The 23,362-nt window shown below is 44.6% G+C and overlaps 2 protein-coding genes across 5 annotated transcripts in view; one reads left to right on the top strand and one right to left on the bottom strand.

Moving 5' to 3' along the window:
- The window catches only part of LOC147431981 (uncharacterized), an 85,076-nt gene that overhangs the window by 53,963 nt on the left and 7,751 nt on the right, over positions 1–23,362 (bottom strand). The window lies entirely within an intron of this gene.
- Positions 370–2,041, top strand: LOC147431982 (uncharacterized). The gene is made up of 2 exons (XM_086491511.1): positions 370–944; positions 1,039–2,041. Exons 1-2 carry the CDS (start codon positions 370–372, stop codon positions 2,039–2,041), a joined length of 1,578 nt encoding a protein of 525 aa, XP_086347637.1.

Here is a 23,362-nt window from a genome sequence, read left to right on the forward strand (position 1 = left end):
ATACCTATATAAGGGCATGTTTGCCTCCCCTAAACCTCATCTCTCTCAACTTCTCAAGCCTCAAGGGCCAAGGTTGAAGGTCGACAACCGTCAACGGTGGCTTGCAAGTTGCCGCTTCTTGAAGTTCTCGTGCTCAAGCTTGAAGCTTCACATTCTCTAGCCTCTAGCCTCGGCCCTCTCCATCAAGCTCTCTCCGCATCCCTTGGCAAGGCTCATTGCTCAAGCCTTCAAAGTTCATTCATTCATTCTCATCTCTCTCCCTCTCTCTTGGCCTCAAGGCTCAAGCTTCCTCTCTCTCTCTCTCTCTCTCTCTCTCTCTCTCTCTCTCTCTCTCTCTCTCTCTCTCTCTCTCTCTCTCTCATCATCATCATGGCCCAAGCTTCCGCATCAAGTGAACACGTGCCCTTGGGCGCGAAGAAGAAGGACGAAGCTTCATGGTGGAACGAAGTGCATTCCCGAGTGTTGGGAAAGGCCGGTGGTGCCCGTGCATGGAAGTGCAAACTATGCGGCTTCGAACGGCAATCCAGCACAACCAAAGTCCGTGCTCACCTCCTTAAGCTAGAAGGACAACAAGTAGCAATATGCAAGGCCGTCAACAAGCAACGGTTGAAGGAATTTGAAGCCAAGGATGCCGCCATCAAAGATAACAAAGAAGAGAAAGAAGCGGCAAGGCCTAAGTGTCCCGCAATCGACCCCAACAATTTGGTTTTTCCCTCTTCTACACCTTCTTCATCGGTTGCTGGTGATAGCAATGCGGCAACAAAGGAGACGGTGGTGACATCATTTCGATCAGCATTTTCAATGCCTAACACTACTCCGGTCTCCACTTCCAATCCTCACCAACGCACCCTACATACCACTTGGGATCCAAAAAGAAAGGAGGATGTGGATACAAGTGTTGCCTGCTTTTTCTATCACGATCACATCCCCTTCATAAAGGCTCCGTAAGACTTACTATCATTTTCATATAATCAATCATCTCGATTCTCATTCTCATCTAAATAGTAAATACTAATATCTCTTGTGTGCAATGTCTAGGTCGGAGTACTTCAAGACCATGTGCACAAGGATTGGCGAGTATGGAGCACACTACGTGCCACCCTCTTCCGAGGCCCTCCGTACTACTCTACTCGATAGAGAGAAGGCCGTTGTGGAGATGGTAACCCTCAACATGAAGAGGCAATGGACGAAGTATAACGTGACCCTCATTGCGGATGGATGGAGCGACACTAGGACCAGGTCCATCCATGGCATTGTTGCCTATTCCAAAGGGGAAATGTATTTTGCCCACTCCCATGACGCCACGGAGACGGGAAAATCAGCAGATGTCCTTGCGGGTGAGTGGGCCTCCGCGGTAGAGACCATTGGGTTGGACCTTGCGATAGGTCTGGTCAACGATGGGGAGGCATCAAACAGGGCAGCTGGAGCTATTTTGGAAGGCGCTTATCCTCACATCACTGTGTGCTTCTGCATGGCACATTGCCTTAACAACCTCTTGAAGGATTTCGGCAAACTACCTTGGATAGAGCCTCTCACTGCATCCACGTCCAAGGTGGTTGCTTTCATCAACAACCACAACATACTTCGAGCCGAGTTCTTGAAGCGTTCGGGGGGCAAAGTGCTTCTAAAGTATTGTGAGACCCGCTTCGCCTACAACTATCTAATGGTGAGCCGCTTTGTAGAGTGTCAAAGTGCAGTGCGGCAGCTCTTCATCAGTACAGAGTTTGTTGAGACTATCCATGCAAGTATAGCCACATGGATCATTTGTACAGGGAAGGTGGAGGATCCCGAGTTCTGGGAGTCCCTAAAGAGTATTGACAAAATGGTGAAACCAGTGATCCACTTGCTTAGAGTGATGGATGGTATACAACCTTGCATTGGCAAGGTCTATGAAGCAATGGATCGCATGGTCGAGGCTCTTGAAGAGCATGAGAAGAACCCAGATAGGCTCGAAGAAATCAAAGAGCTTTGCAGTAGCAGGTGGAATGCCTATAGTTCACCTCTTCATGGTGCAGCTTTTGTGTTGGACCCAGAGTTCTAGGGTGCAGGACAGGAGCATGATTCGGAGGTGAACACACATTGGAACACCAACTTGAAGAAGCTTCACCCTGATCGTGACATGCAACCCAAAATAAAGGATCAGCTTGCATTTAACAGGGATATGTGAGGATCATTTGGGATAGCTGATGCCCAAATTGATCACCCCAAGATTTCCTCTGTCTTGTGGTGGCAAGAAAATGGTTCAGATGGTCCCGATCTTTAGCGACTTGCCGTCCGCATTCTCAACCAAGCGGTTAGCTCCTCTTACTTGGAGCAATTGAGAAGTGTATATAGCCACATTGCATCTAGAAAGAGAAACCGACTTGGAGTGGAGAAAGCAAATGACCTTGTTTTTGTCAGTGCAAACTTAAGAATGCTTTGCAAGTCAGCATCCAAAGTGACAGATCCCTTTCTACAGTGGGAGATGGAGGCAGAGACAGAGATGCTTGGAGAGGCAGGAGGATCTACGCATGAGGATGAGCCTATGCAGGAGGATTGGGATGATATTCACGACGTCCAGGATTCCACTACAGATTGGGAGGTGGGATGCTCTTCTGCCCCTACCCAGAGGTGAACATCAGGCATGAGTCATGACTCATTGCTCATTGGTTTTTGATATTTGTTTCCGTTGTGGCCGCCGGCTTTGCCCCCTTTTTATATTGCACTACTATATGAGTGATTGAGTCTTGACATGTCACCTATTGACTCTTACAATTGTTATTTAGCCCTTGAAGCCTCTACATGTCTTTTTGTAGCGCCTTGGCTGGCCTTGTAAGCCATCTTTATAATCTATGATCTATCATCTTTTTGCTCTAAGCTTTAGTGTGGAGACTGGACTCTATTCTTCAACTTTGAGTTAATGTTCTTTCTATGTAGTATGAACTTTGAAGAATCAAGATGCTTTTGTAAAGGATGATCCCAATTCATGTATTGTGTACATTGTATTGCGCAATCGGGTGTAAGCCTTAAGACTGAAGAATCATTGCAGAGCATGCCTAAATAGGATTCTACTTGGACTAATGGGTGTGTATGGCTCTCTACTAACATATAGGTTAAATCTAACCTAATTTAAGCATGTTTTAAACTTACCGTTCCGGCCCCCATTCCCATTCCACCTTTTGGGGGAGGGGCCGTTCCGAAAACGTTCTGGAGGCCCCCATTCCCGTTCCCTGTTCCCGTTCCGGGTAACTCTGTAAATAACCCCTTTTTGTATATTTTTATACTTTGTCCAGGTTCACATTGAACCTGGACACATTTTTTTTAAGTCACTTATAATAAAAGTGGGAAAACCCAAAACTCACTTATTGAGTTTTCCCCAAAAACGTGAGCTCTCTCTCTCTCCCTGCTTCAATCTCTAGCGCTAGCTCTCTGCTGCTCTGTGCCTCCTGCTTCTTGCCCCAATCCTGCACTACATCGCGACGCGCACCTACCGGTACCTTCTGCTTCGCGCTTTCACTTTGGAGAGTCAGTATCACTGTCTATGGGACTGTCTCATGGCACAGCAGGTTTGGCTTCGGGTTCTTCAATTGATGTCAGCTCTTTCCACAGCGCAAAAGTATACTTGGGGTGTTGCTAGTTGCTGCCTAGTCCACCCTCACGGGCCGTGCGCTCCAATTTGAGCTATTTTCCACCAGCAAGATGATAGCGATCCAAGGGGGTCGACCTACACTTCAGCCAACTATAGAGCTTACCCCCCAGAACTGATGCAATGAGAGAGGTGTGTTGGGAGCTCGTCTGTGGCCTGACACTCTGGTTCATTTAGCGGGCCCGTTGCTTCCGCATCTTCGAGGCTCGCCTTGTCCCACTGGCACAGACTGTTCATGACTTTTGGCTGGAGTTGATCCATACTCTCATGGGTCAATTCGAGAGACTTCAGGGTTGCTTTGACCGCATGCGGGGGCGCAGAGAGGCTTGCTTTCCTGCGACTCTGGCGCCCGGGGCCCTTCTTCACCATGGCCCAGATGTGCCCAGATGACACTATTGGCCGGCCACCTGTGTGGCTCTTTCCTCCTCCCATTTTGTGATTTAGCCTCATTGTACATATTTTGTCTACTCACTGGGAGAGTCTACCCATGCTTTTGATGTAGCCCTCTCTAGTAGAGATGGTTTGTAGCCCTATGGGCAGTTTTATTAACTAATTGAAGGATCTTTTTTCTCGGAAAAAAAAAACTCAATATAACTCGGTGAGCTGAAAACTAATGCTACACAACACTTCCCAGGCGACACTGGATGCAACTCTCATGCATAGATACAATGCAGACAGATTCCTTGTTGGAATATTCCGATTTTTAAGAAAAGCTTCTCAGAACCCATCTTTATTCTTGAGCCTGCGTCTTTACGCGTAATCCTTTTTCAGTTTGGATGTCCTCCCAAAAAACCAATGGAATATTCCCTATCCGATATTCCCGTCACCCATCATGTGACACATCAGGAATACCCACTTCATGTTCTCTCCCACCGAACTAACGGTACAACTCCTTCACGATGCTTAATGTCACCTATCATATGATGCATCAGAGTTGTCCGTTTTTTATGGCTTTTTCCAATTACAGTAGATCTACAACTCTTAACTTTACAGTTCAAGTGTACACATTTAAATATCCTAATTTCAATCAATAGAAATTACTCAGAAATATACGAAAAAGTCAATTTAGCAACATCCCTCTAGCTTGTAAACAATTGTCCTCAACTCTAGTGCTTGCACATATCCTTTCAGAATCTCACGATAAGATACTAATTCTTGCTCGGTCATCCACTCAGCATCTAAAGTAGAATAACTCTTGAACTATACAAAATACTTTCGTGTAATCTTTCTCGATTTTAGTGGCCAATGATAAATGATCTGCTCCGGTTGGAGTATTTCTTCTGTTTCCTCAAAGGCTCAACCTCAAGAGGTTCCTCAGCAATAGACTGACTTGGAAACAGTCCCACATATGGCCGGAGTAAACTAACATAGAAAGCATTATGGATCCTCCAATTAGGTGGTAGCTCTAATCGAAATGTCACATCGTTCACTTGGTCAATTATCTTAAACAGTCCATAATAATGATTGGAAAGTTTTACCACTTTCTCTTATAAGTCGCTTGTTTCTTTGGTCTTGTCTTCTCAAACTTGAGTAAGACAAATTGACTTACTGTTAAGTCCAAATTCCTTTTGTACTTGTCCGCAAGTTTCTTATGTTTTTCTGAGAGCATCAAATTGCTCTTTTAACTTTCCCGTAGGCCGTGTTGTTAGGTGCAGCGGAATGAATGTTTGCGCTTTGCTCAAGATGAGTGCTCCGAACTGTGCTCAAGGTTTCTTTTGTTCTTATGGAAGGTAGAGCCTTCCGTTCTTAATGAGAGAATGCTATGATCACAAACAAAGTGAATGGACACTGTGCGTGCAAGTGTATGAGACTGAGAGATAGAGAGAGAAGAGAGATACGACACCGGAGACGTAAAACCCTCCTCCGAAGGCCCCACTCTCGTCGGCGAAAGTGGTCTACTTATGATTGCACAATCTGGTACAATGGGGACGCATATGACTGATGCAATTCTAGGCTATGTCGACGATGACGACGGTGATGACGAAGTCGACCTAAGGGCTGAAATCTGCAATCTTTCTACTGCTGTCCAAAAACGCAATGGGGGGGTCTGTTGAGAAGTTGTCTGTTGAGTGTGGCGCTCCTGCTGCCTCTTCTGCCATTTAGTGCCAACTTTGGTTTGCTTATATATTTTCTTAGCAAAATTGCCCTACCTACTTTTGTTGGAAAGTCACTTAAATTAATAAGTGAAAAATGTCAAAAATAGGGAAAATAGGCTAAAATCACTGGAAAAATCCCCTAACTGATTCTAATGGATTCTGATGGGATTACTGATGATCATGTTGTATGCAACCAGAGGATATGCATCTATGCTAAGTGACTGGGCATGCACGGTCTACGAATAGACTCACAAAAGTGCCAGATCACTTCTAATCTAGACTGAGTGGACTGACTGAACCCTGATCATGCTGTAGCTTGTCCACGGACACATAGGGTTGGATGTGTCACTTGACATCCCCTCCTTTTCAAAGTGAGGTACTGGTACCGAACTGTATGGCGTCGAGGGAGATCGCCAAAAGCATCCGGAATCCTGGAAGGGACTCTTCGCCGGCCCACTCTGATGTGTGGGTCGCGGGGTACTTGAACTTCATAAAGGTCTGCAACGCTTGCTTCTTTGGGCCGCGCCGAAAGCGACACAAAGTCTTCTTCAATGCTTCAACTTCGTCTAGAGTCGTGCTTCTTTCTTCTTCAAGAATCTCCATGGCTGAAAATTCCTGAACCCATTTCCAGCACAAAACCATGAACATACCCATTCCATGTAAAGTGAGTGGAAAAAATCTTGTCTTCCTCAAAGACTGTGCATGCAATGTAGATGAACCAATAGACAGAGTGCTAAACTGTTCATCACACACACGCAAACCATGATATCGAATCTTATCATTCTTTTGATCTAAATCAATCAACTGTGGCAATTCACAACGGAAATGCCATGCTTGGTTTTCATACTTTCATGTGCTCGTAATAAATATGTCATGCCAAGGAAGAGACAGGGAATGTGACTTCCTTGAATGCATACTGTTCAACTTTTCATGAAAAATCTGCATATATTCGGGCTCATCCATGAGAGAAACGTGCTCAACATACAATGTCATGCCTAGGAAAAGAGATCACATAAAGATGCTGACTAAAATACAAGAAACGATCACGAATGAAACATTCGAACAATGCGTGCTATCAATTATGCGAACACATAATACTTCCTGTGAGGGTTCTTTGGACCTAGGCTCGAGAGCCAAGATCGATTCTTCGTGACTGATCGAATCTGCAAAGAGGTTAGCTTCACTAGAAAAAGCATCAACTAACTCATCCTCCTTGTGGACAATCACATCATCTTCATGCAAATCATCATGCTTGTGAGAAATCACATCTTGATCATGCAAATCATCATGCTTGTCATTGGCATCCAAATCATCATGCTTAGCAATATCATTCAAATCATCGTGCTTATCTTTGTCGTCCAAATCATCATGCTTGTCATTCAAATCATCATGCAAATCATCATGCTGCTCACAATCATGCAAATCCTGTGTGTCATGCTTGGGAGAAGAAGAGACTGAGAGAGTCTCCTTTTCCAGAATCTCTTGCATCTATGCCTGAGCTTGAGAAAAGAGTTGCAAGAACTCTTTCATGTGTTGGTCGCTCATTCCTTTGACAGCGGCTGCCATTCTTTCTTGGTGTCTGCACTCCATTTCTGCTCTTCTTTCTGCGTTTCTTGCTTCGCGTTCTAAATTCCTTTTCATAAACATCTGCTCCAACTCCTCCATAGGAGTTAGTGCAATCTTTGATGTAGATGGGGAAGGGGGAGGGTCGGAAAAACCTCCTGGTGGGGAAAATTCTTCTTCGCCTCTCTCATGCTCATCACCTCCAAGCGAAGTATCCATTCCGCTTCGAGTGATGACCATTCTGAAGTCGTGGGTTCTTGTGGGTTCTTGGGGTCTTTGGTTCTTAAGTTCACGAGGAACTTGGGTTCTTGGGGGTCTTGGGTTCTTAAGTCCACAAGGAACTTGGGTTCTTGGGGGTCTTGGTTCTTGAGGTTTTCTTTCGCTTGCAAACCGTGTTTGAGAAGGATCTTCTCTTCACCCGGGTTCTACTCCTTTCCGCTGGCGCACCCCTTGGCGGCCTTGCGCTCACACCAAGGTTGCTTTTTCCCACCTCATGTCGATTGGCGGGCCGCTAAGTGCACGGTCCGCTCTCAATGAGTGAAAAGAGACACAAGGGGAGGCTGGACAAGCCCTTCTTTACTAGGATTCCTGTCACTCTTCAAAAACACGATTAGGAATCGACACGCCCAAGTAAACTTGGGTTCGTGCGACCGCAACAAGCAAAAAAAATTCGTGTGATTCTTGTGGTTCTTTCCTTGAGTGATACAGAACACTACCAAAGCTCTGATACCAATGTTAGGTGCAGCGGAATGAATGTTTGCGCTTTGCTCAAGATGAGTGCTCCGAACTGTGCTCAAGGTTCCTTTTGTTCTTATGGAAGGGAGAGCCTTCCGTTCTTAATGAGAGAATGCTATGATCACAAACAAAGTGAATGGACACTGTGCGTGCAAGTGTGTGAGACTGAGAGATAGAGAGAGAAGAGAGATACGACACCAGAGACGTTGTAAAACCCTCCTCCGAAGGCCCCACTCTCGTCGGCGAGAGTGCTCTACTTATGATTGCACAATCTGGTACAATGGGGATGCATATGACTGATGCAATTCTAGGCTATGTCGACGATGACGACGGTGATGACGAAGTCGACCTAAGGGCTGAAATCTGCAATCTTTCTACTGCTGTCCAAAAACGCTATGGGCTGAAATCTGCAAATCTTCTATCTGCTGAATTCTGACTCTATGTCGATGGCGACGATGCGACGACGACGCGCTAAAAACGCAGATGCTGAAATCTGCGTTTTCCGGGCTGAAACTGTAAACCTTGCGGAAACTGCTTGTGCGCGAGGAACTGCTGCGGGAAGGTGAGATCTGCGAGGTTCGGGACTTGATCTGCGATGTCTAACTGCTGAAAACTGAAAACGTTAACGGTACTTGACTTTCCGTCGCGATGAATCTGCAAAACGCTAGGGTGTGTAGCAGATACAAAACGCTAGCGCTGAAAATCTGTGCTTCTGTCGTCGTGGCTCTGCAAATGCAAAACGCTAGGCTGATCTGAGGTGCTGCTGTTGCCGGAATCTACAAAGGCAAAACGCTGGCTGATCTTGTGATGAAAACGCTAGGTGATGCTGGATCTGCAAAACGCTAGGTCTCCGGGGGGGGGGGGTCTGCTGAGAAGTTGCCTGTTGAGCGTGGAGCTCCTGCTGCCTCTTTTGCCATTTAGTGCTAACTTTGGTTTGCTTATATATTTTCTTAGCAAAATTGCCCTACCTACTTTTGTTGGAAAGTCACTTAAATTAATAAGTGAAAAATGTCAAAAATAGGAAAAATAGGCTAAAATCACTGGAAAAATCCCCTAACTGATTCTAATGGATTCTGATGGGATTACTGATGATCATGCTGTGTGCAACCAAAGGATATGCATCTATGCTAAGTGACTGGGCATGCACGGTCTAGAATAGACTCACAAAAGTGCCAGATCACTTCTAATCTAGACTGACTGGACTGACTAAACCCTGATCATGCTGTAGCTTGTCCACGGACACATAGGGTTGGATGTGTCACGTGACACGTGTCCATGTCACAGACAAGCTCAACCGTTGCAAATATCTTATCCTTAGTTAAAAGGATCGGTGGAAGCAAAGGCTTACCATAAAGAATCTCAAAGGGTGCCTTCCTCATAGACGAATGTACGGTATTGTTATACACGTACTCGACAAGCGGCAAATACTTATGTTAATTCCTTTTGTGCTTGCCCGCAGCTTTCTTATGTTTCTCTTGAGAGTGTAAAATTGCTCTTTTAACTTGCCCGTAAGTCGTGTCCATATTCCGCAAAAACTCACCTGCTACAAATATCTTATCCTTAGTTAAAAGGATCAATGGAAGCAAAGGCTTACCATAAAGAATCGCAAAGGGTGACTTCCTTGTAGACGAATGTATGGTATTGTTATACACGTACTCGACAAGGGACAAATACTTCTCCCAGTCAGTCTACCCGTCCAACACATAGGATTTCAACATATCCAACGTTGTGGAATTGGCAATCTCACTTTGCCCATCTGTTTGGGGATGGTATGCAGAAGAAAAGTTCAACTTCGTGCCAAGGTTGTCAAACAAAGAACGCCAAAAATTTTATGTCATGCTAGGATCTCGATCACTCACAATAGACTTGGGCATTCCATGATGCTTGAAAATGTATGCTAGAAAAACCCTAGCCATACGATCCCCTTTGATCGTTTTCCTAACTGGAATAAAGTGAGCTTGCTTGCTAAATCTGTCACAATGGTCTAGATCTTATCATTTCCACTCTAAGTCTTTGGAAAATCCATAATAAAATCCATGGCATTACTCTCCCAGGGTTGATCAAGCACAGGTAAAGGTGTGAGTAACCCAGGTGTCTTGTGTTGATCGTGCTTGACTTTTTGGCAGACCAAAAAAATTCCCTGACATATTGATCGATGTCTGCTTTAAGGCTTGGCCCAAAGAAAATTGAAATATCTTTCCAATGTTAAGATCATAGGAAGAATACCCCGACTATATCTCCGTGAGAAAGAACTCACTTTTCTTTGCATTTACATGCAAAAAAAAGTGCGTTCTTTACATGAGTTGCATGCTTTCGCAGTTCCTCACACACTATGTCCAAGTGCTTCCGATGTTTCTCCTCGGTCTTTGAAAAGACAAGTATGTCATCAAAGAACACTCCTGCAAAAGCGCGGTGTAAATTGAAAATTCAATCATCATTCAATTGAATGTGGCAGGAGCATTTGTCAAGCCGAAAGGCATGACCAAAAATTCATAAAGTCCAAAGGTAGTGCGAAAGGCAATCTTATGGACATCCTCACGGGCTATCCATATCTGATGATACCTGCTCTTTAAGTCAATGCGACTAAAGATGCTTGCACCCTATAACTTATCGAGAATATCATCAATCTGAGGAATATGAAAGTGATTTTTGACAGTGATCTTGTTTAAAGATCGGTAGTCTATGCACATTCTAAGCACTAGTAAAACTGGCGAGCAGTAGGGCGAAGTACTCGGTCGTACTAGACCTTTTTCTAGAAGCTCGCTGACTTGCTTCAAAATTTCTTCTTGTTGAGCAAGACTCACCATGTAAGGGGGTTGGTTTGAGGTGAGCTACCCGGTATGAGATCAATGCGATGATCCTCCGGACGTTTCGAAGGTAGCCTATCCAGAAGAGTGTCCGTAAAACAGTACTTATACCTTTCAATAAATTGAAAAAAAAAAAATCTCAACAACCCTCGTTAGTTGTATCCTTTTCCCATGTGAAAGTCAAGTAAGCAAAAACGCACTTCTTTATTTCCTTTTTAATGGAGATATGGCTTGCAATAGGGAATAGCCAATAGCCAGCATCATCAAAACATTTAATGTTCGTGCCTTCATGCTCAAAAGTGAGGGTCTTTTTCACATAATCTAGGACCAGTTGCATATGATAGTGCCAAGGCATACCCAAGATGATATCACATCCCTCAATGGGTGCCATCAAAATCATTCGCGGTCCTTGTACTCGCCAATCAGAAAGATTGAGTTGTCTTTGCATGGGAGTTGCATCGGTGGTCAACCCCTCGAATGTCGATCCAGAAGCGACCAAAGTTCCAAGCTCAACCGGTGTAAGGCCCAAGCGTTCTGTTGTATCCAATGAGATAAAGTTGTACGTTGATCCAAGGTCATAGAGGATCATTACCCGCTGGTTATTCACAAATCCCCGACCCTTTAGAAGCTGACACTTTCCTTTCTCCGTTTCCGTATTCCCTTGAACATCGGGAATAGAATTCGAGCTCGGTGGAGTGGGTTCCTTCTTCAATCGTTCCTTCTTCGAAGATGCTTGTTCCAATCGTTGCTGCCAAATAGGGCACTCGGTCTTTATGTGTCCTTTCTCACCACATTAGAAACACCTTTCTTGCTCTATTAAGGTTTGTACTTGGTTCGGCATGAGATACTTGAGCGTTTGCTGGTACCCTCTGGCTTTTTGGGTTGATTTAGGTCCTAAGGGGATGCTTTTTGCCTTAATCGTCATGGTCATCATAAACCACTCTTTGCCTGGCATGGTACATGTTGTGTTTTATCTGTCTGAGGGTACCAGTGGAATGTAGATCCTCAACAATGATTGCCGACTCCATCATCCGCTGAAGGGTATCGTGGGGATACACCTTCATGCTCTTTCAAAGTGGTGGTTGAAGGCCTGCTTCGAATTTCCACGTCTTTTACTCGTCAGAAATCTTTATAAAAGGCATAACTTTCAGAAGGATTGACCAATACTTGTCAACATAAGCCGTGACTTTTTCATGTTCCTTCTAGGCGACCTACTCCGATTCCTTCCGAATGTCCTTGGACGGAAGAAATTGTTCATAAAATTCAGATTTGAATTGAGTCCACGCTCTAGCTTGTTACCTTCTAGAATCTTGGCTAACCACCAGTTGCTTGCCGTCTTCCTGAGATACATCCTAACATGATGCAGCTTGGATCTTTCAGTATAGTTCCTGTTGGCAAAAGAAACTTCAACTGTCTGATAAAAAACACAACCTTCGAGATGTCTCTCCGTCTTGTGCAATTGTCAAACTTGACATTCTTGTCACCGGATATGAAAACACGCATCTTGTAGTGACACTTGCGGGAACTTGGGCTTCTCTTTAGTACTACGTAGGGAAGTAGTAGGCATTCTTTTCTTTGAAGAAGGCTTAGATACTGGATGAGAAGGTGGAAGTAGTAGTATAATCAAGATGTCTCTCCGTCTTGTGTAATTGTCAAACTTGACATCGTTGTCACCGGATTTGAAAACCCGCATCTTGTAGTGACACTTGCGCGAACTTGGGCTTCTCTTTAGTACTACGTAGGGAAGTAGTAGGCATTCTTTTCTTTGAAGAAGGCTTAGATGCTGTATGAGAAGTGGAAGTAGTAGTATAATCAGGAGAGTATGATGGAGAAGAAATAGAGACATCCTTGCTTTCATTCAGCAAAGAGAGTTCTTTTTCCTGGCCCTGGCTCTTGGAAGATCGTTCGTTCCGCTCCAGAGATCCCTCGTGCGTTTCGGCACCTTTTTCACGTTTTCCTCCTGCAGGTTGTTACCACCGGTAGGATTTTCCTAACGCCCATCAACATCTGTTCCTTGCGACTTCTTGATTCCGTTTAAAGTCTTCTGGACGCCAGCAGCGTGAGAAGCTGCTGCAATTCCGAGAGTTGAACTTGTACTTGCTGAAGTTCCTCTTCAACGGTTCTTCCTTGGCTCGTCAAGGTTCTTCCCGTTTATTCCCGAAATCATCCTCCTTTGCAGAAAAAGAGAGGCGACCGAGCTCTAATATCATTGTCACAAACGGGAGCGTATACGAATAATCAACAAGCTGAAAATAAATAAACTCTCAATCAAAAGAGACGAGGGAGAAGATCGACACAGTATTGGGGACCAGATGTCACAAACTACTAAAGTGTCAAGCCACTAAAGAACGGAGCCAACTTGCAGATCCCGGTCGAGGGGCCTAAAAAACCTAGAAGAAGCAGTAGAAGAAGCAGCAGAAGCTTCACCAATAGGCAAAGTCTTGATGTCACAAACTGGTGATTTGGCAGGCTCTCGGACACACACACACACACACTGCTGTCCGTATAGACTCCCATAAAATGCGCCAACAGGCTGACGTGGCAAACCTCCGCAATTCGCGCTGACTGTTGACGTAGCAGATTTCTGCAAAACGCGCTAATTTGCTGACATGGCAATACGTACGGATTTTCGAAAATTACGCTGACTGTTTTAGCAGCTTTTGGAAGATCGGTTGCTTTTGACTTTGCTTTTGAAACTTAAAAGATTTTGGGGCTCTGCTTTTGGGCATCCCTTGTAAGAATAAATAAGTCCTTTGGACTCACTTCTCAAAGCATCTAGACGCAGAGTCTGAGAGTGAGTACCCACGGACTCTCTTGTACTTTGCACACAGATTAATATAAAAAGAAATACCGAAAGGGGTGCCAGTCTATGGGGCCAATACCTCTTGGCACAAACTACGCCGGGCCATATCGTCTTTTGTGAACGGTTTTGAAGTGAATCTCTGTTGTGTCACGGTAGAATCTTGACTTGGGGTGTCCAAGTTTATTACGGTGGTATCAGAGCACGGCCGATTTCTCTCCTATCTGGAAATCCGATCCTTTTTTCGCGACGCTTATGGATTCCAACAAGAATCAGTCGACTTCTTCTGCATCTGCTTATGCGGGAGGAGATCACAAAGAAGATTCAACCGAATTAACAGAGGAAGAGTACGGGCCACCTCCCCCTACCCAGTACAAACTTCAAGAGATGGAACGTCGACTGCAGGTTGACGAGTGCACAAAGCAGATGATTAAATTTGTGAAGGACCCTTAGTTTGCAAAAATTTTTTCTGAACAATCCATCATTCAACAATCCAAGTTTATTACAGTGGTATCAGAGCACGACCGATTTCTCTCCTACCTGGAAATCCGATCCTTTTTTCGCAACACTTATGGATTCCAACAAGAATCGGTCGACTTCTTCTGCATCTGCTTATGCGGGAGCAAATCATGAAGAAGATTCAACCGAATTAACAGAGGAAGAGTACGGGCCACCTCGGCCTACCCAATACGAACTTCAAGAGATGTCGACTGCAAGTTGACGAGTGCACAAAGCAGATGATTAAATTTGTGAAGGACCCTCAGTTTTCAAAATTTTTGTCTCAACAATCCATCATTCAAGTGCACACTCAATGGCAGAAAGCCACCGAACCACCCACCAAACCAGCAATCAAAAAACCTTGTTCTCCGAGGATATTTACAGAACAAGAACTACAGGAGGTGGTTCAAACTCTCAACAATCAGCTTTTGGACGCGAACAATCAATCTAAAAAGCAAGTGAAAAAGCGCAAGAAGGGGACTGACTACCCTGGTTATTTGGGCCACCAATCTTCTTTTGCATCTACAAGAAAGCAGAAGGTGTACGCTTTAAAGGACTACCCAATTTTTCTTCTTCCTCTTCTTCTGACAATTCTTCTAGCTCTTCTGACTCGTGCGAGGAGGACAAAAAAGGTAAAAAGTGAAGTAAAAAGTAAAGCTTCGGAAACGGCAAAAAAAAGGCAAAGAAACCCAGATTTCACCCAGTTTCTGACAGTTCTACAAAGGAGTCATCCTCTGATAGTTCGGACTCCGATGACCATATGTTTTATGCAAAGAAGAAGCATTTTTAAAGAGCCAAACAATATGACTTCCTCGAAGACAAAAGCAAGAAAGCAAAAGAATTCAAAGAAGGTGGACACTCGACTAAATTTGAATCTTTTTCTCGGTTCCGAGATGCTCCAAGGGCTTTGGCCTTCATCCAGCAGTTTGACATAGCCGTCTCTGGAGGGCATTACCCGAGCACTCCAAGATTAGGAGGGCTGCATCTTTTCTTAAAGGAAATGCTCGAACATGGTGGTCCACTCTTCTTCTGAGGAAGGAAGCTCCAGTCAAGTGGTTGAAATTCAAAAGGCTCTTTATTTCTTCTTGGCTGACCCAAGAGTACGAACGGGATATACGAACCGCTTGGAACCATCTTCGGATGACCAAGGGAGATTCTTTGGGCGCTTATTGCGAGAGGGACTCTTTTCTACCAACCTCTTCATTTAAGAAGGTCTCTTTTAAGGAACAGATTGAGCGGTTTTGTTGCGGACTCCCTACAAAGATCCGAGACTACTGCATGGAGCAAAAGTCAAATTCTATTCAAGAATTAATGGGTCGTGCGAAACGGGGTTTCTCGATACATTCGGGAAATTTGACTTACCCCACTCATGAGATCTTGACTCAGAGAACCCGACAGACCTCCAATAATGAAATTAGAAAGAGAAAGAGTTCCCAAGAAAAGAAGGATAAGGATACACGACCTCGGCTCACTCTTCGAGAGAGGACCAACTATATCAGAGAGGGAAAGAGTTTTGGTTGCGGGGAACATGGGCACGTCTCTGCAAAGTGCCACAAAAAGGCACAGTAAGAACAGACTGAAGACATGTCAGAGAGTTCTAGAGCAACAGAGGAACATGGCAGAAAAGGGAAGATAAAAGCAGGATTGGTACCAGATTGCATGGATACTAACCCAAGCCTGACTAATGAAAGTAGAGAACTTTGTCGAGCTTTGGACAAAGTGAAAGATCAAGAAGCCCTGATTTTCTTCGATGGAGGAGACAAGGCCAACTTCATTTCACCTGAATTGGCGGCGAGGCTCGAGATTAAACCCGACACGATGGGACCACCAGGATAGGTAGTTCTAGTGGCACCCGGACGGACATGTCACATATCCATTATACATGTCATTGGCAAACTTCGTTTGCATTGCCAGGGGTATTTAGGGCATGAGGGCTTCTATATAATGCCCTTGGAAGGTTGTGACGTCCTCCTAGGAGTCCCTTGGTACCATAAGAACAATACCATGGTCGATTATCGGGCAAAGAAAGCACCTTTGACAAATGAAAAGGGCCGAAAATTGTACTTTATGTAAAACTGAAGAGCAAGTCCGTCCCTATTGTATCGGCTTCGACCATTTCCAAATTAATGAAATCCAATCTCTATGTTTACTCGATCTACTTGAAAGAGTTAAATGAACGCACATGACTGAACTTGATAGAGAACGCCAAGATTTTCTCCACGCTCATGCCGATTACTTCTCTGAGGGCCTACCAGGCGAGTTGCCCCCATCTCGTCTTGAGGATCACACCATTGATCTGATTCCTGGAAGCACACCACCGAACCGGCCACCTTACCGTGTTAGCTGAGCCCAGAATGAAGAGATCATGAACCAAGTGAAAGACCTTCTAAAAAAGGATCTTATCCAGCCCAGTACTTCACCCTATTGCTCTCCAGTGTTGTTGGTATTAAAGAAAGACAGATCTTGGAGAATGTGCATTGATTACAGAGCTCTCAATTCAAGGATCCTCTTGTTTTAGCACGATTGATTTGAAAAGTGAATATCATCAGATCCGAATCGCTCCAGGAGATGTCTACAAGACAGCCTTTCCGACGAGCTTCGGTTTGTATGAATTTTTGGTGTTGCCTTTTGGCCTTACCAATGCTCCAGCGACTTTCAACTGAAGATGGATAGGATTTTCCGAGAGTATAGATCATTTGTCAGCACTTTCTTTGATGACATTATAGTCTTCTCCAAGGATGAAGCAGAACATAGACACCATCTGCTACAATCTTTCACGCATTGCGAGATCACAAGTTAGTTATCAATGCCAAATAGAGTGAATTTTTCTTGCCGGAGATACACTTCTTGGGACACGTCGTCTCAGCAAACAACAAGAGCAGATGGACCCGGCCGAGATTGAGACTATACGTGATTGGCCCAATTTGAAGAATGTTCATGAAGTTAGAAGTTTCTTGGGCTTGTGTTCTTACTACCGGCGGTCTATTCGAAAGTTTACAGAGATAGCTTCCCTTTGCACATTTTGACACAGAAAGGAGTCCCTTCCTTGTGGGGACCCACAGAGAAACAGACTATTGGACTAGTGTTGACTTTGCCGATTTTGCGAAATTCATTTAAAGTATATTGGTGATGCTTGTGAACGTAGTCTAAGAGCGGTCTTAATGCAAGAAGGCCATGTAATTGCCTATGAAAGCCGATTGTTTTTAAGGCCAGAATTGACAACACAGATTTATGAGAAGAGCTTTTGGCAGTGATGCATACTCTTACTCAGTGGCGACATTACCTACTTGGAGCCGATTTCACGGTCTTGACTGATCATCAAAGTTTACGCTACTTCTTGTCACAGAAGCAGCTTTCAGAAAAACAGATGCGATGGGCTAACATCTTGTCACAGTTTCACTTCCAGATTGTCCATGTTCAGGGACAGAAAAACTTGGTGGCAGATGCATTGTCTCGGAAGCCCCTCGTCTTGGCTATTTCCGCGATTCACCATAGAAGCTTCGAGGACATGGTTGATCAGTACACAGACCCGGATAATTCCGATGTATTCACTCGAATACAAAATGGGGAGGTAGTAGGGGGATATTCCATACGGGATGGCTACTTGATGAAGAAAACAATGTTGTGCGTCACATAGCCGTTGAGGAAAAAGGTTCTGACTGAATGCCATTGTCCACCTTTTACGGGTCACCGCGGCATTGACACCACCTTGAAAGGTGTGGAGCGTTACTTCTTTTGGCCGAGACTTAAGAACCCGCCCGCCCTTGGGAAAGTATTGCAATGGATTTCATTTTTGATATCCCGAAGACACAGAGTCAGCATGATGGCATTTGGACTGTCATCCGATAGATTAGCAAGCAAGCTCACTTCATTCCACTGAAGAAAACAGTCAAGCCGAATCATTTAGCGCGACTGTTCATTGCACAAATTTTCAGACTACATGGCATGCCTGAGAAAATAGTCTCCCACAAACATCCCCGATTCATGAGTTTGTTTTGGACGGCTATTTGGGAGAACATTAACAGTCGGTTGCAGTTCTCGTTATCATTCCACCCGCAAACAGATGGGCAATCTGAGATTGCAAATTCAGTTGTACAAATTCAGTTGTATTGGATTTATTGAAGTCTTACATTTCTTATCAAAAGACTCAATGGGAAAAAAATTTGCCTTGGTGGAATTTGCCTACAATAACACGATCCACTCTTCGACGGGGAAGGCGCCATTTGAGATCATTGAAGGTGCTCCGAAGGAGCTACCCTTCCTTAGCACGAAAGATTGATTTTTGAAGCCGACCAGTACACGAGAGACTTGGACACTACTTTTGCCAAAGTTCGAGAGCCTTTGGTGAAATCTCAAGAACGACACAAGAAGGCAGCAGATCGATACCGTCGCGATTTGAAATTAAAGGAAGACGATTGGGTGCTCTTATGTTTTAAGAAGGCACGCCTAAGAAAGAAAAAGAGAAAGGAGCGGCTTTTTCAAAAGCTTAGCATGAGGTATTATGGCCCTTTCCAGATAAAAGAAAAGATAAATGATGTCTCCTTTAGACTGAAGCTGAAGGAGACTGAAGCTGCCCAATACTTGCAAGATTCACAATGCATTTCATGTGAGTCTACTTTTTAAAGGCAATGTGCCAGATGACGGGGAGCCTGATGAGCAACCCGAAGTGGAGGAAAAGCAAGGAGATACTCGTTCCGGAACAGATTTTGGCACACAAGGACAGAGAGATAAAAGGTAAAGTGATTAGGCGTTCTTAGTTAAATTCAAGAACTATCCTGCATTGGATGCGAAGTGAATGGAGGAGGAGGACCTAGCAGATACTCCTCAGATTTTGGAACTTTACCTTGAAGCATTCAATTTAGCATAGTCTACTCCAATAGAACCCCAACTTCAACGAGGGTGAATCTAGTGCAGCGGGTTTGCACAAGAGAAGAGTCACTCCGCTTCTTTGTCAACACATTACTCCAATTTTGAATACAGTCATAGATGTCCCCTTTGGGTTTCAGGTATACTAAAGGGCTGAGTAGTATTCTGTTGTATGACTTTATAGCTGGATGTAACAAACTGTTGACGTGGCAACCTACTGAAGAACGGAGCTACCGACCGAGGGGCCTAAACCTTAGAGGAAGCAGAAGAAGCAACATATTTCCGAAAATTGCCTAACTGTTGATGATGTGGTAGATTTTCAATAATTACGCTGGCATGATGACGTGGCAAGCTGTACGGATTTTTGCGTTTTGCATTGGCTGATGACGTGGCAGGCTGTACGGATTTCCGTAAATTACACTGGCAGCTTTTGGCATTGCTTTTTGGACCAGAAGCTTTTGAGTTTTGAAGGCTTTTCAATATAACTGCTTTTCAGGCCAAGGACCTTTAAATATGAGGTTAGGGCTCATTCTCTGGCATGCTTCCTAGAGAAGGTGCACAGTCTGCAGTACAGGCTTGTACTGTGTTGATGCAATATAAAGAAATACCGAAAGGGACGCCAAGGTTTGGGGCCAATAGTCTCTGGGGTGGAATTCCGCCACTCCGTGTCGCGTGTTGTCTCTCTCTCTCTCAGTTCAGTTGTTATTTGAAGTGCTTAAAGTTGTTCAGGCTGTTCTTTCTATTGGCACGTGGTGTCCGTCTTGTGACACTGGTATCAGAGCATCAGGCGTGTGCTTTTCTGAAAGCATACCGGTCCTACAAAAGAGCAGACAAAGCTATTGGATTTTGATTTGAGGTATCTTCGGCACTGGTATCAAAGCATCAGGCGGTGTGCTTTTCTGAAAGCATACCGGTCCTACAAAAGAGCAGACAGAGCTATTGGATTTTGATTTGAGGTATCTTCGGCCTCCAACCCGGACTCACTAGCAACTCCCACCCTTACTTCATCGCGCATCAGGCGCGCTCCCATCTTCATTGCTATGTCTTACACGTCATAAGCCATAAAGAACCCAAGGCTTGGAATTCATGGATTCAACAGAATATTTGCAGTTTTTGCTCAACGAACTCCACGACATTCTTTCGCGGCATCCTCAGCAGAATCTTCTGATGCTGCAAAGTTTTCAACAATTTTTGAACCACATGTTACCCCTTCTGATCCCCCAAGTGGTACCTTCTCCTCCGGCACCAGAAAGTACGAGAGCTTCCAACCGGCAACCTTCTCAGCCGTTTGTTCCATCGGGGGAGTTTTCAGGAATATGGTGCAGCCATCTGACCCTGATCCAGTACAACCGCCTTTGCCACCGCCATTGCCCCCACCTCCACCACCACCCCCACCAGGCTACAATGGTTGGAGCCCATATGGATACCCTTATTATCCATACCCGAGATATGCGCCTAACCAACCCAAAGATTTCAAAGATGGTGGCACGACAGTCAAATTTTTCACTTTTTCCTGTGTGAAAGATCGCAAGAAAGCATTGCAGTTCCTACAACAATTTGACAACATCTATGCTTTAGGGAACTATACAGAAGAATCCAAGATTTCTCGAGCAGCGGGATTTCTTAAAGATAATGCTATGCAAAGGTGGAGTTCAATCGCGACACAACCGCATGCTCCAAGGACCTGGCAAGCTTTCAAGACAGTTTTTGCACGTAGTTACATGACTTCTATGTTTGAAGTCCGAATTTTGGCAGTGGGGCAACTTGAAAAGTCTTGCCACTAAAACCATGGACAAATATAACCAAAGGTTTCTCGACGTATACCTTCCAGTGTCCTTTAGATCTGTTCCCTTGGAGGCCCAATGCGAGCGATACACAATTGGACTACCATCACCATTGCAGGAATATTGTCTATCCAAGCAAGTCTCCACCATGCAAGAACTTATAAACCATGCCGCAGTCGACTACAAACTGATGAAGGGAAGGCTAGAGTTTACCACAGAATAATCTTCGGCCACTAACCACAACTCTCGCCAACAAAGAACAAATTCTCGAGAGTCTCGTGAAAGTCAACCACAAAGGCCTTGTTTGACACCTCAACAACGAGACACCTTACTACAAGAAGGCCGATGTTTTGGATGCTTTCAAACGGGGCATAACTATTTTGGTTGTCCCCAACGCACTGACAGACCCGCGGAGCCAACTCCCGCGTCGACGGTCGACGGTCGACAAAAACCCAGAACCATCTCCAGCCAAACGAGCTAAACCGGCTATTGGATTAGTACCTGACATCTATGGCATACGCCTTGAAAGTACAAATGAATTGTGTCGAACATATGGCAAAGTCAATGGCTTCAAAGCCCTTATTTTCTTTGACCCCGGAGCTACAGGGAACTTCATCCATCTAGGATTCTTAAAGCAGATGCACTTTGATTATGATGCAGAGGGTGGAGAAATTGAAGCTGAGCTAGCCACGGGGCAAACTCAGAAAGTGATACCGCTCATTGGTGCTCTTCCAGTGACTATTCAATCATATCATGGAAAAGCTGATTTCCACATCATGAAGTTGGGCAATTGTGATGTTCTATTAGGCATGCCTTGGCATGACAAGAATGATACGACTCTCCAGGTTCGGAACCGAACCATCACCGTGATGCAGAAGGGCAAGCCAGTCGTCCTCAAAGTTCGGTTGTCCGAACAAAACCCTGAATGAACTCTCTAGTTGTTTTATAGTTAGATACTTTTGAACTTTGTTTGAGAAAGTATTGTTTGAAACTTTGTTTGAAATGGATGGTATCTGTTTTAAACCTGTCTTGGTGCCGATTTGAAATGTTTGACTCTGGTTTTAATACTGGTTTCAACGATTGGTGATTTTACTCCCGGGTGGAGTAGTGAGAAATGATGTTTGAGAATGCTTGTTCATATTCATGGCCCGGACCCTTATGGTTATTTGCGGGGAGAGTATTGAATGATTGAAAAGTGTTGTTTTTACTCATGGCCCGCACCCTTGTGGTTATTTACGGGGGGAGTATTGTTGTTGTTACTCATGGCCCGGACCTGGATGGTTATGCGGGAGGAGTATTAAGAAGTCTGAGCAGTGGTTACTCTCAACACCTCCAAACAACACAGGCTGCGGTTTGGGGGGCGTTTGGTTGTAAAAGGCCTCTATATCTCATGGCCAGGACCTTTTTAGGTTATTTGCGGGAGGAGTGATGAGGGAGTCATTGAACAGCTCATGGCTCGGACCTGGATGGTTATTTGCGGGGAGAGTGTTCATCGACGGCTTTATGTTTCTATGTCTTGTAACATGCATATGTAAGCATTTGTGTTGCATTGTGATGTGCCAACTACTGAAAATTCCTGATTGGATAAGATTGCCTGGGTATGTAATTTTAGTGCATCAAGACACCCGTGGAGGATCAGTACGGTCTGGGTGTGATGGCTACTTTTACGAGTTCCGATCTGGACGAAAGGAGAAGCTAACTCCTTGATCAAAACAGCCGAAAGGAGAAGCTAACTCCTTAATCAAAACAGCCGAAAGGAAAAGCTAACTCCTTGATCAAAAGAGCAGAAAGGAGAAGCTAACTCCTTAATAAAAAGAGCAAACTAATTGTCCCTCGGAAATTTTTTTGAGCTAACTTGAGTTGTTTGCAGATATGCTGTAATCGCGAACGATTACTCTCTTTCAAGAAGGAGAGATGTAACAAACTGCTTACGTAGCAACCTACTGAAGAACGGAGCTACCGACCGAGGGGCCTAAACCCTAGAGGAAGCAAAAGAAGCAACATATTTCCGAAAATTGCCTAACTGTTGATGACGTGGTAGATTTTCAAAAATTACGCTGGCATGACGATGTGGCAAGCTGTACGGATTTTCGCGTTTTGCATTGGCTGATGATGTGGCAGGCTGTACTGCTTTCCGCAAATTATGCTGGCAGCTTTTGGCATTGTTTTTTGGACCAGAAGCTTTTGAGTTTTAGAGGCTTTTCACTATAACTGCTTTTCACGCCAAGGGCCTTTAAATATGAGGTTAGGGCTCATTCTCTGGCATGCTTCCTGGAGAAGGTGCAGAGTCTGGAGTACCGGCCTGTACTGTGTTGATGCAATATAAAGAAATACCGAAAGGGGCGCCAAGGTTTGGGGGCCAATATTCTCTGGGGTGGAATTCCGCCACTCCGTGTCGCGCGTTGTCTCTCTCTCTCTCAGTTCAGTTGTTATTTGAAGTGCTTAAAGTTGTTCAGTCTGTTCTTTTCTATTGGCATGTGGTGCCCGTCTTGTGACACTGGAATTCCCAAAAATGAAAATGGTTGATTTGTACTTGACTTGTTTGAGTGCAGGAACTGAAAGACGAAATGACTGCAGCATTTCGGTCT

The sequence above is a fragment of the Adiantum capillus-veneris genome, chromosome 20 (assembly GCF_014529385.1).
Source record: "Adiantum capillus-veneris isolate H3 chromosome 20, ASM1452938v2, whole genome shotgun sequence".
In the NCBI taxonomy this organism is placed as follows: Eukaryota; Viridiplantae; Streptophyta; class Polypodiopsida; order Polypodiales; family Pteridaceae; genus Adiantum; species Adiantum capillus-veneris.

Coding starts and splice junctions, on each gene's coding strand:
- LOC147431982 (XM_086491511.1), top strand. CDS start 370: ATGGCCCAAGCTTCCGCATCAAGTGAACACGTGCCCTTGGGCGCGAAG. Junction 945..1,038: donor ATCCCCTTCATAAAGGCTCC/GTAAGACTTACT, acceptor TGCAATGTCTAG/GTCGGAGTACTTCAAGACCA.